Source organism: Globicephala melas, chromosome 11, assembly GCF_963455315.2.
Source record: "Globicephala melas chromosome 11, mGloMel1.2, whole genome shotgun sequence".
Taxonomy (NCBI): domain Eukaryota; kingdom Metazoa; phylum Chordata; class Mammalia; order Artiodactyla; family Delphinidae; genus Globicephala; species Globicephala melas.
The window spans coordinates 42,223,169-42,236,198 of record NC_083324.2 but is presented as its reverse complement, the minus strand read 5'-3'; the positions used below and the strand labels follow the sequence as shown (position 1 = coordinate 42,236,198).

Genomic DNA, 13,030 nt, shown 5'->3' with positions numbered 1-13,030 from the left:
TGTTCTCTACATCTGTGTCTCTATTTCTGCATTGCAAACCAGTTCATTTCTATCATTTTTCTAGATTCTACATACATGCGTTAATATACAATATTTGCTTTTCTCTTTCTGGATTACTTCACTCTGTATGACAGTCTCTAGGTCCATCCACATCTCTACAAATGACCCAACACTTTTAAAATATCAAAACAACACCATGGGATTACTGGTGATAAATGACAGAGCCGTACTTCTGTTCCAGGGCCTATTTTAGGGTTTTGCTATGATGTTCCACAGACCTCAGACACCAGAACACCTGTCCTCCTCCTTCTCTTTTCCTGCCTGTGGAAGGTATTCTCCATCCTCAACCTTTATTGCAGTTCTCATACATACATCTTTTGCTGTACTTACCACACTGCATATTGTCTCAAACTCAAATGCTTTCAGGGCCTAGGCAGGTAATATAAATGAGAAAAGCCAACATAGTGAGGAGGGTCTTTATTGAATCAGAGGATACATGCTCTACTAAATATATTGTAATTCAGCTTTTTTCAAAACACATCAAACAGAACTGGGCCAAGGTCCTCAGGCCACCCATTTGTAGCTCCTGGTTTACATGTTTGAATCCCTTCTGGGTGGTGAGCCCCCAGAGAGCAAGGGACTAGGGTTTTCTACCTCTCAATGTCCAGCATCCAGCACAAGGGGCCTCCAACATCTGGGGAATGAATGGAATCTGTTACCAAATAACCCAAGACTAGGCTAGATCTTTTCAAGATAGTCTAGGCAAAAATCAGATTCTCTAGGCCTGCTCAGTGCTAGGCCCTAACAGTGGATAGGGGGGTGGGAAATGCAGCAAATTGTTTTTCAAGAAAAGCTGCTCCAGGTGGAGAAGGCAGTTTTGGTCATTAGTTCCTTGATTCCCAGTGACTTAATACTTCTACTCCATCCCTTCTATACACCAAATTCTTGCAGGAAGCATCTGTAGACTTTTTTGAAGACAGAATCATTGCTATACCCATAGCTGGCTTTAAATTTTGTTTTTTAATTTAAAACTATTTTTAAGACAAAACTGTGGTGATAGAAGGCAATTCAATGGTTTCCAGGGGCCAAAGGGCAGGGCCTCTGCCTGCAAAGCGGTCTAGAGGAACTTTGCAGGGTGATTGAAACGTTGTACCACCTGACAGCACTCATCAAACAGTACAGTTGAGTGGTGAATTTTATGGTATGTACATTATATTTCAATAAAATTGAAAAATATATTTTACTTTTAGATAAAAAATACATGAAGCACAAAGTAAAATATGCAAGCATATCTCTATAAGGCACCCCTATGTTATTTCATTTCACTTTGCCAAAGGGTGGCATACCATCCTCACTGTTCTGAATCTTGTGTTTTCCCCTCAAGAATATATCTGGGGGGGTTATGCCATGTCTGTACACCGAGAGCCACCCCATTCTTTTAAATGGCTGTGTAGCATTCCACTGTTTGGATGTACCATCATTAATTTAACCAGTCTTCTAATCATGGACATTTGGCTTGTTTCCAGTCTCCAGTTACCAGGGGAAGAAGAAGATGCTTATCTGGAGTTTCAAGGTGCCAGTGGGACATACCTTCCTTGGTGTCCCACGGTTCCTGGCTGGAACTGGAATTGTATTCCCACAGAAGCAGAGACCAGGGAGGCTGGAAGATGTTATTTCAAGGGTTTGGCTGCATTGTGTTGGGATGGGCTTCTGCAAAATGACCCAAGCACTGTCTACAATTTGAAAAAAACGTCTTCTTTGTTGTGATAAGTTGAGAACTTGCTCCTGACAGCCCAGGGCTGAAGTGCCTGATAAGACTGTCAGCAACTTCAGGGCAGTTGGGCAATCCTCCACCTCTCAGCAGGGATGAAAGCAGGGGCCCTGCCAGACTCCACAGAATATCCAGCTCTGGTTTCATGGCCTGGCACACTCCAGCCCAGTGTCGGTTTATGACACTTGCTCACAAGGACAGCTGTAATCTTCGGAAGCCCACTAGGAAGTTCTTTTCACTTCTCATGTGTAATTGGGCCTGATGTTTAAGTTACATAAAACCGGTCTGGTCAGTTCCTTGGCTAAAAGGAAATGTGTGTGTTTGTGCGTGTGCGTGCATGCATGCACGCACGCACTGGCGTGCGCTGGTGCTTACCTGCAAACAATTTTTAAAAACATGTTCTAGTGTCATTGAGAACAATTTCTTGCAGTTTTTAATCCAGCAGCTTCTATTCTAGGAGCTTCCCGTTCCTCATAAGGGCCCAAAGCTGACCGCACTGGGATAGGGGCTGAAGCATAGTATGTAGTAGCAGAGGCTGAAACAAACAAAATGTCTCCCAAAAGCAACCTGGTTACACAGACAACGGCCTGGGCAGTTTGGTCCATGTTGTCTGCTGCTGAAAATTTCAATGTTCTTCTTGGGCTCAACTCAAATGATCAAAGTAATAACAATTATTAAGTGAGGAATCTGTTCGAGGCTGGACACTGTGCTGAGTGATTTACAGACGTTATTTTCATTGGGTCTATGCCTCGAAGATACTCCAGGGCCCCACTCCAGTGAGACTTGTCAGCAGGGCGGTTGGTGGTAAAGACAGCCCATCACCACAGGCTAAGTCCTCCCGAGACAGTGTCCCCGGCTGCCTGGGGCCTCCAGCATAGCGTAGACTTCTAGCAGGAGGAGCAGCATTTGATAACTTCACCCTCTGTGCTGCTGGCTCTTGGACTCTCCTCCGTGGCCGGTGTGCCACTGTGCACCAGAGTTAGGCGTCTGTCTGCCCTTCACACTCGGGGGCTTCATCTCACCATCTCTGCATCCTCCATGATGTCCTGGGACCTCTCACCAAATGTTCGTGAGTTGTTCTCAGGTTAAAAAATGTTTCAGCCAAACATCCTTGTTTGAAATAGCTTGATGTCCCCACCACCAGCCCAATGATGGAAGATAAAGCATCTGCTTGAAGGAATCTGGCACGTGCCTGGACATACACCATCCTAGCCCAGCTCTCAGCTGGACCACAAATTGCCAAGTGTTGAGAAGTCTCCTCATGGCTCCAAGCATTGTGTGACATTACTTGGAGATGGCCAAGTGGGCAGACCCCAAAACAAAAACAACAGCCTGACTTGAACTCTGTGTAATTTTTGGATGCAGAAAGTTGATGAACTCAATTCTGGAGACTGTCTTTTATTGTCCCAGCCAAAGACAGCACGTAGGCACCCATAAGTTTTTACAGAAGTGGCACATTTCCCCCAGAATGCTTTGGTTGTCTGCCATTGAGGGTAGGGAATATTTGCACTTCACTTAAAACAAAGGAAGTTATACCATTGGTGCTCATGGAACAGTTATAATTTGTTTTTTCAAAATATTTCCGAATTTATTATTTAAAGATGTTCACAGTCTAGGGTGAGGTGGTTAATGGCCTCATAGTATATTGTTGAGCTGCATTTCCATCTGGCAGAATGGACGGCCCGTCCAAGAGTACAGCCTCTCCCTGGCAAAGTCAGACTAACAAGGCTCTCAGGGGTGGCCTTGGCTTGGGCTGTACTCAGGAGAGAACTGAAAAGTGCAGATTATTTTTTAAGTACAGTAACTGAAGAAAGAACTTTACATTTTATAAAAGTTTGTGAAGTATATGTCTGTAAAACAAATTCTGATTTTCTACTGTATTCTATCACAAATCAGTATTACTGTTTAGAGAAATCCAAACCACACGAACCAAGCTGGGATCTTGTGAAGCAATGTGGTTCACATGGGAGAATGTGCAGGACAATACAAAGTCCTTGTCATGATCATCACGGCTACCAGCAAACCATCCTTCACGCAGGAGGGCTCTGCTGGCTACACTGTAGGCCAGATACTTCTGGTGTAACTTCTTCCTTCCAGTCTTTTTTCCTATGACTAGAGTCACACTGTACATACACACACTACTTTACACCTTGCTTCTTTCACTGTATCGCCATCATTTTCTAGTTTTTCCCTTGCAAGTATCCAGGAGTGGGGTTGCATTCCCGAAAACCCACCCACACCCCCATCCACTTCCTCCTGGAAGTGGACCAGCAGAGACTTATGAGCACGTTCTACAGAATGAAGATCCTGGGTCCTGAGGTGAGGAAGAGAACCCAGACCACCAAGGAGGTGTCTTCCACACCCTGAAGGGACACAGAAAGCTGTGGCTCCGTCTATCAATCCACATTTTCTTTTTTCTACTTTCTAGTTTTCCCAGTCCACACACGCAGTCACTGGGACTGTGCTTCCCTCCTCCTCCTCTTCTGTCTGATTTGCATCAGATTTGGAGCCAGAAGACCTGGGCTTTAGACCTTCTTGCCCTTGCCACCTTCTCACAGTGACCTGAAGAAGTCATCTAATGTCTACAAGCTCATACCCTCTCCTAGAAGGAACTGGCCTTGACCTGGATTATCCGTTTGTTTATTCCACAGATATTTATTAAGTGCCTGCTATGTGCCAAGCACCATTCCAGCCACTTTCCTAATTGGGATTGGATATGACCCTGCCTGAGCTCTTCCAATAGCTCGGGGGTCTCCAGAAGATCCACAAATCAGCTCATGTAAATCAGCTCATAAGACATTAGGGCTGGTGGTTCCTCTGCACGGTCCAAGCCCCTACATGAAAGTCTGGGAAACTGAGGCCTAAGGAGACAGGGCAACTTTTCCCAAGTCATAAGGCTAACTGTTGACAAGACTTGAAGTTAGAACCAGGTGTCCTGACCCTTAAGTCTGGCACTCATACCACTCTGCCCGCGACGATGACTTCTTCCTGGGTTCCCATCTATACTACATTTCAGTCTCCCTTTCAGGTGGATAGAGCCATGCCACTGAGTTTTAGTCAACAGAGTGGCAGCAGAATTGATACGAAACAAATTCCATTCCTGGACCATAAAACTCTCCATGTAAGACCCCTCCTGCTCTTTGATCTTCTATCAGTTTGATATGGATGAACACAGAAGCCACACTTCTTGAAGATGGTGGAGTCAGAAAGTGGAAGAAGCCTGGGTCCCCATATCGCTACTTGGAGGAGATCCCCTGTTTAGGACCTTCTGTGAGTAAGAAATAAACATCTATTGCATTTGAGCCATTAGACACATCTGGGTCTGTGTTACAGCAGCTCAAAGGGTGTTACACCTTAACTATTAGACTTATCAAGGTAAAAAGTCATAAAGAATTAATCAGTCCTCAATGCAAACATGAGGAGCTATCAGAGTGCAAGCCCATCTTCAGCCTTCTCAATACACAGTGCTCACGGCATTCTGATCACGGAACTGAAAGTAAATATTTGAAAGGAAATTCAAAATATTTCCCTTGCCTAAAGTTCATGATTAGTTTCAACTGGAAAGAATAAAGAAAGGAGTAAATTGCAGCCTGGGGTGGTTAAGAACCTGTACTCTGAAACGAGACTGCCCAGATTTACAGAGGGCACTACCACCTATTAGCTGGGCTCTTGGGCAAGCTGCTTCCCCTATTACTCACTTTCTTCTATTTGACATTTTCTGTACAAACGCTTTGACCCAGTAACTCCTCATCCAGGAATTTCACTTACAGATAAACCTGTCCATATACCCAAAAAAGTCAGCTGTAAAGATGGTCAGTGAGGCTCTGTTCATAGCAACAGACGATTGGAAACAATCCACTAACAAGTGGCTGGTTAAATATAACATGATGCTCCCACGACAAGAAATATTATGCAGCTGTCAAAAAGCATGGCAGCTCCGTATGTTCTGGTATGGAGTTAGAACCAAGATGGATTGCTACATGAAAAAAATCAAGACGCATATGGGACACATCCTATACTATATACTATATTTGTGCTCCTTTTTGTGTAAAGAAGGGAGGTATGTATATTTGTAAACTTGTACATGCTCAGGAACAATGCACAAGAAACCACAGCTGCCTCTGGGAGGAGGCCTGGGGTCAGAGGTAGAAGGGGATATACTCCCCTCTCCCCGCCACAGATCATTTTGTACTATTTGAAATTTTGTTACCACGTACAGGTAATTCTTTTTCTAAGTACAGTTTTTATATTGTTTACATATTAAAAACATATACACATTACCATATGATCCAGCTATCCCACTTCTGGGTATTTACCCAAAGATACAAACACACTAATTCTAAAAGATACATGTACCCAGATATTCATAGCAGCATTATTTATAATAGTTAACATATGGAAACAACCTAAATGCCCACTGATGGAAGAATGGATAAAGACGATGTGATATATATGTATAGATAGATAGATAGATACACACACACAGACACAAACAATGAAATATTACTCAGCCAAAAAAAGATGAAATCTTGCCACTTGCGATAACATGGATGAACCTTGAGGGTATTATGCTATCAGATGGAGAAAGTCAAATACTGTATGATTTCACATATATGTGGAACATAAAAAACAAACAAACAAAAAACAAAATAAATGAACAAACCAAACAAAAAAAAACATGTAGATTCAAAGAACAGAGTAGTGGTTACCAGAGGGGAAGGGACGGGGTCGGGGGTTGGGGGGCGCAAATGTGGAAAATGGGATCAACTGCACGGTGACAGACGGAAAATAAATTTTTGGTGATGAGCACGCCGTAGGGTATACATAAGCTGAAATACAATGCTGTACACATGAAACTTATACAATGTTATACACCAATGTGACCTCAAAAAAAAACATTTTAAAAACAAAAAACACACATTCCTAGAACAAATATGAACACAGCCCTCAGTAAGTGTTGGCTGATTTTTCAAAAAATGAAAGAAAATGTCTGGAGTGCAGACACTGTCTCTAAGATGACCAGCAAATGCTGTCTTTAGGAGTCCCACTGTGCACAGGGGGCATGGCACACTGGTGACAGAAGCTGAGTTCCGAAGTCAGGCTACCTGGGCTACCATCTCAGCATCACTACATACTTGCTGGGTAGCCCTGGGCAAGTTACTTTACCTTTCTGTGCCCCTCTATTAAGGGCTTATAGGAGTACTTGCTTGAGGCTGGAGAGCTAAATGACTAGCAGGTCTACTCAAGAACGCCTCCTGGATTTACATTTTCACAAGAGGAAACAGCTGAGTTTTTATTACTCAAACATTGTGTCATCTATCACAGTTATTTTTGGCCAATGTCTATTTAGGAAATATGTATATTTACATCTCCAAACACAATACAACATTTGAAAAAAAATGTATGTTGCAAACAAAATAGGCAGAATACGAGGATCTGGTGGAGACGCCACGACTGCCAACAAAAGGGGTGCAGGAAGTTATTACACACAAAGCAACTGTCTGTGAAGAGCCACATACAGTAAATGGTCTGGCAATCCAGAAGGGATGTCATGCATTTTACGTTTAATAGAATTGGTTGTTAATTATATATGGGTATCTTCTGGTGTTTCATTATGCTTTTGGAAACTGTTGGGGGTTTGGGTTTTGTGCAGTAGGTTTTTATAGTTTGTCCCACATGAAATAATGAGATGTAGGTCATCAGTTAGTGTTTTCATGCAGTATGTCTGGTTTTTAGGGATGAATTACTGATGTTAAGTGGGAGATGCTTACACGTAAAATACTCAGAAGAGTGGCTGGCACAGAGCAGAAGCTCAATATGTGTTAGGTATTACAAGTAGTAGTTAGTAATTAATAAAAAAACAAAAACAAAGAAACAAAAATCTTGTGTACTGAATACAAACCCAAGGGTACAAAGAGGTGAGGAAGGGGACTTGGCTCTCCTTGCTGGTTTCTCTAAAATGTTGCCAGCTGCCCAGGAGAAGGTGATGGGCTAATTACAAGGTTGTAGGAAGTGGTTTGAAATAATTTGATTGTGGAATAATTTTTATAATTTAGAATGATAATTAAGGGGTGTGAACTTTTCTTAATCACCCAGGTGGAGAGCCTTAGCTATGGCTCCCCCATATCACGCCCCCATTGTCCCACCCATCTTGACCTCAATCATGGATCCTTCTTACCAGCAAACTCCCCTTCTCCTCCATCCAAACCAAAGTCAGCACCACTGAGCAAAATCGAAGGTGAGGCTTGTGTTATAAGCCAAGGGACTCAGTTCTGGGTTTTTGTTTTTAGCAAAAAAAAAAAGTGCTGCTGGACTATTAGTACCACCTAGCTGGGGCACTCCTAAGATTCTTGAATACCCACCAACACCGTTCAGACCCTGCTTGCTGAGCTAGAGGGAGGAATGCTTCTCCCATAGTTGCTAGTGAAACAACAATGATGACAGCCCAGGGAGCGTGGGAAAAGGGCATTCATACTCTGTTGGCAGGAAGGTACACCAGAACAACAGGACAAGCTACCCACAGGGCAACATGGACATGTGTATCCAAAACCTTAACCTCTTCTCCACTCTTCATCCCAGCAATTCTATTTCCAGAATTTTAGTTGGAGCAAATAGTCAAGAATGTGCAGAATAGAGCCACAGGAACACATTCTCAGATATATCAAAATGGGATAATCCAGTTGACACTATTTTATAACCTTAGCAATGCAAAGATAATATCACTTCATGTCATTATAGAATCTGTGCTATATAATTTTTAACGTCTTTTCACTGAACAGACCCCTATTGTTGGACATGTTCTATTTTTTTAAAGCTTTTTAAAAATATATATATTTATTTTATTTTTGGCTGCGTTGGGTCTTCGTTGTTGCACGTGGGCTTCCTCTAGTTGCAGTGAGTGGGGACTACTCTTCATTGCGGTGCGTGGACTTCTCATTGCAGTGGTTTCTCTTGTTGTGGAGCAGGGGCTCTAGGCGCACGGGCTTCAGTAGTTGCAGCACGCAGGCTCAGTAGTTGTGGCTCACGGGCTCTAGAGCACAAGCTCGGTAGTTGTGGCACACGGGCTTAGTTGCTCCGCAGCAATGTGGGATTTTCCCGGACCAGGGATCGAACCCGTGTCCCCTGCATTGGCAGGCGGATTCTCAACCACTGCGCCACAAGGGAAACTCTGGACATGTTCTATTTTTAGTAGGAAAAATTGAAAGCAATCTAAATGTCCACCAATAGGGGACTAGTTAAAGCTATACAAAGGGATGGTCCCATTTTTGGTTTTACACACACACACACACACACACACACACACACTCAAATTGTGCACCAAAATGACCAAGGTGGTTTGCTCACAGATATTTTGTTATATTTGTTGCCAATTTTTCTACAATAATTATATATATATATTACTTAAAACATTTAAGTAATTTCAACTTCCTTTTGCCACATTGATAGCATGGGAGAACCCCTAGAAGAATGTGGGGGGGCAGGGTACAGTCATTGCAGACAAAACGGTAACATATGAAGTGACCCCTGAGGCTGATGGGTCAGCACTCGGGCACATGTCTACAGCCAGCAGAGAAACAGTCTGTGTGGGTGTGGGGGTTAGAGTGGGGGGAGGACTCATCAGTTCTGCCAGTTACACATTTGAATCTGAAGAATGATGAACACACACACTCACCAGGGTGAGTGAACACGTCATTTGATGCCTACTCATATTTTTGGCAAGAAACAATGGCGGCAAGAATGGGGTCACTGACCCAGACTCTGGTACCTGAGTGGTTCTTGGAAAGCCACTAAGTTGGTTTTTTTTTTCTTTCGTTTTCTTTTTTTTTTAAATGCTATCCTACTTGAAACTCTTAGACTAAACTTTTTTTAAAAATAAATAAATTTATTTATTTTTGACTGTGTTGGGTCTTCGTTGCTGCGCACAGGCTTTCTCTAGTTGTGGTGAGCGGCAGCTGCTCTTCGTTGCAGTGGGTGGGCTTCTCATGGCAGTGGCTTCTCTTGTTGCAGAGCACGGGCCCTAGGCTCGTGGGCTTCAGTAGTTGTGGCACGTGGGCTCAGTAGTTGTGGAGCACGGGCTTAGTTGCTCCGTGGCATGTGGGATCTTCCAGAACCAGGGCTCAAATCTGTGTCGCCTGCATTGGCAGGCAGATTCTTAACCACTGCACCACCAGGGAAGTCCCTAAGTTGAGGTTTTAACAAGGCTATTTTAACTTAACCAATCTTTCATTCTTAGAAGTGGGAGAGCTGGTGGGAATACCAAACTCAAACAAACACACCCCACCAAGATGCAAACTTTCCTTTACTCTTCATCTCTGCAGTGACACCAACATCATTTTCACTCTGCAGAGTCTTAAGAGAGTTCAGGGATTTATAAAATAAATCCACTGTGCTAGGCTCTCTGGTTCTCTCCATCTTTTCAGGACAGACTCTACTAACTTCTCGAAGGTCTCCACCAGTTAGATCAACCCCAAGACTCTGGGCAAAGCAAATGTACTCTGTGACTGCTCCAACCACAAAGGGATAACCTTTAGTTCAGCCCAGAGATGTGGTCTCACAGTTCCACTTCTTAAGACCACAGGAAAGATTTAAGAAGGTAAAATGGGAAAGTTCCTGGGCTTCCCTGTATCTATACAATGAACCAAGAGACACGGCTCCAACAGTCAAGAACTTCCTGGAAAGAACAGACTCCACTGGACTCACTGGAGACCAAAATGGCAGCCTCTCCAGGCCACAGGGAGGAATCAGACATGTAACACAAGCCAGTTCAGGATAAGCTGTCATAGTTGTCAGTAATGCACTGATGCCTTGATTTACACCATACTCTTACTGGAGGAGTTCTCAACTGTTATCACAGACAACCGGAAACATCTCAGACAATTCCCAGAGTTTCAAGACAGCGCTCAAGTGTGATGGGCACACTATTTTTCCTCACACATACATTTACACCTACTTTCATTAGCTAAATTACTCTTTATTCTTTTTTTTTTTTTTTTTTTTTTGCGGTACGCGGGCCTCTCACTGTTGAGGCCTCTCCCGTTGCAGAGCGCAGGCTCAGCGGCCATGGCTCACGGGCCCAGCCGCTCCGCGGCATGTGGGATCTTCCCGGACCGGGGCACGAACCCATGTTCCCTGCATCGGCAGGCGGACTCTCAACCACTGCGCCACCAGGGAAGCCTCTACTCTTTATTATTAAACTGACTTTTTCTTCAAGGGAATCTTGAAAACTCAGTCCAAATTACAATAAACACAGTAAATATTTTCAACGTCCCATCTTCTGTGCAGCAATATGTCACCTCACTGCTGTTGGAGAAAAGAACCAGGAAGCTTTCCAGTCTCGGATTTGTCATGATGGCAATTGCCGGAACGCCCAAGTTCAACTCATCTGCTTAGATCGATTCTTTTAACTTAATTTCCTCTAATATACCTGCCTGCCAAACACAAACGTCCCCTTAGATGCAGCAAAGGGTAATCAAAAATCCAAATCGCTTCCTGGATAGCTCTTTTAAAAACACAAAAGTTGTACTAGTCTCAGGAAAGGCCTCAAATCAAGTTCTTACATGAAGAGACCAGTACGGTTTTAATGCTTCCAGGGCCCACAGGGCTCCTCGTAGGCCCAGGTAGCTGGGATGTGGCGGTCCCTGCCCCCCACCGGAACTCGGAATTCCCACACAACTGTGGACCGCCCCCTCTGCCGACCCCCTTCCGCTGTCCAAGTCCACTACCCACGGGTGCGAGGGGCGGGGTCGTGCAGAGCCTCCGCGGCACAGAAGTGCTTTCAGTTTTGGATTAATGTTCCTAAACTTCGGGAGAGCGAGAAAGGAGCGGACGGACAGGGGAAAAGGTGAGAAAAAAGGTGGGATGTTGTGGCGCCAAACCACCGTTTTCTCGCCCCGTCTCTCTGACCCAGGCGCTGAGGTAGAGGGTGCGCCAGAGTGAAGTTCCCTCCTCACGCCCAGCCCGGCGCCATCGATAATCCAGGTAGAGCCCCCGAGCGCGCGGCGCGCCACCTCAGCGAGGTTCCCCGGGCCCGGCGTCCGCGCGCCCTTCTCTCCTTCTCTGACGACGCCCGGCTCGTGGCCCCGACCACCGCGGTGCTCCCCGCTCGGGGACACCTCCACTTGCCGTGGTCTGAGCCCTGGGCGAGGTCGCGCGGAATGCGGGAGGGTACGGCCACCACTCCCGTCGCGGCACGCCCCGGAGCCGGGCTTCCGGGGGGCCCGAGCCGTCTGTGTCCCCCGCCCGCGCCGCCCCGCCCCACCGTGGCGGGCGGTGTAGACCCTCAAAGCCCAGTGCCCCCTCAGCGCTCCGCGCACTGGCAGCGCCGCACTCACCCCATCCGCGGGCCAGGCGCGCAGCGCCCAGCAGCAGGACCCCCAGCAGTCCGACCGCGACCCTGCAGTTCAGGCCGGCCATGGCTCCGTGGCGCCTCGGTCTCGGCGGGGAAAGCGAATGTAGCCCGTGATTCGGAGCGGCGGGCGCGGGCCCGACCCTGGCACGGGCTTCTGTTAGTTCCGTCCCGTCTCGCTCACCTGAGCGCGGGCCGGAGTGGCCCTGGCTCCGCCTAGCGCCGCCGGAGCCCTAGCTGGGTGGGTCAGTCCCCTCCTCCCTTTCCTCCTCCCCTTCCTGCCTCTACACCCGCCTCTCTCGTCCAGAGCAGTGGGACCTGTAGCCACCTTCCGAGGGCTAGCTGGCGCTCCTCTCAAGACTTTGTCTACGGGCGCGAAGGTCGCCCTTGGGGAACCCAGTCAGGCCTCCTTTTACTTTCCGGGCGACAAAGGAGGCCACTGTGCCGCGCATTTTTCCGGGGGATCATGTCTGTGGATCATCAAGTCCTGGCTTCTGCCTCTGCTTCCTCATTTGGGCTGGAGGCTTGCTGGACTTTAACGCCGGTGCTACAGCTATTCTTTGCCAAACTGTGAGCCTGAAGCCAACTCCAGGCACTTCACAGACAGTATTTCTAGTGCTCACAGCAACCCTTCCATATAACAGTTGAAACATTTACTGAGTCACTCAACCTGCCCAAGGTCACCAGGCCAGTTAGTAATTTATGGAGGCAGGATTTGATAGCCCCTGAAGGGGTTTCCACAAACGGGGTTGCTTTGTTACATTTTTGAAGAGTGAATGAATGAGTGAATAAATGCATGAGGCTGCAGAGGGCCAAGAGAAGAAACCTGAACAGGTCCACAGAGGCCCCTTCCTTGAGTTGTGAATAGTATGTATGGTACTAGCGTGAGGCATTTACTCCAGTCGTTGGGCTGT

The 13,030-nt window shown here is 46.0% G+C and overlaps 1 protein-coding gene across 1 annotated transcript in view; it reads right to left on the bottom strand.

Annotated features, from left to right (window-relative positions):
• CDCP1 (CUB domain containing protein 1) overlaps positions 1-12,202 on the bottom strand; it is a 55,394-nt gene extending 43,192 nt beyond the window's left edge. Inside the window, exon 1 of the mRNA XM_030845396.2 lies at positions 12,103-12,202. Within this exon, the coding sequence (XP_030701256.2) occupies positions 12,103-12,184 (82 nt within the window). The 5' untranslated portion in view covers positions 12,185-12,202. The remainder of the gene's footprint in view (positions 1-12,102) is intronic.
• Positions 12,203-13,030: the final 828 nt, after the last annotated feature.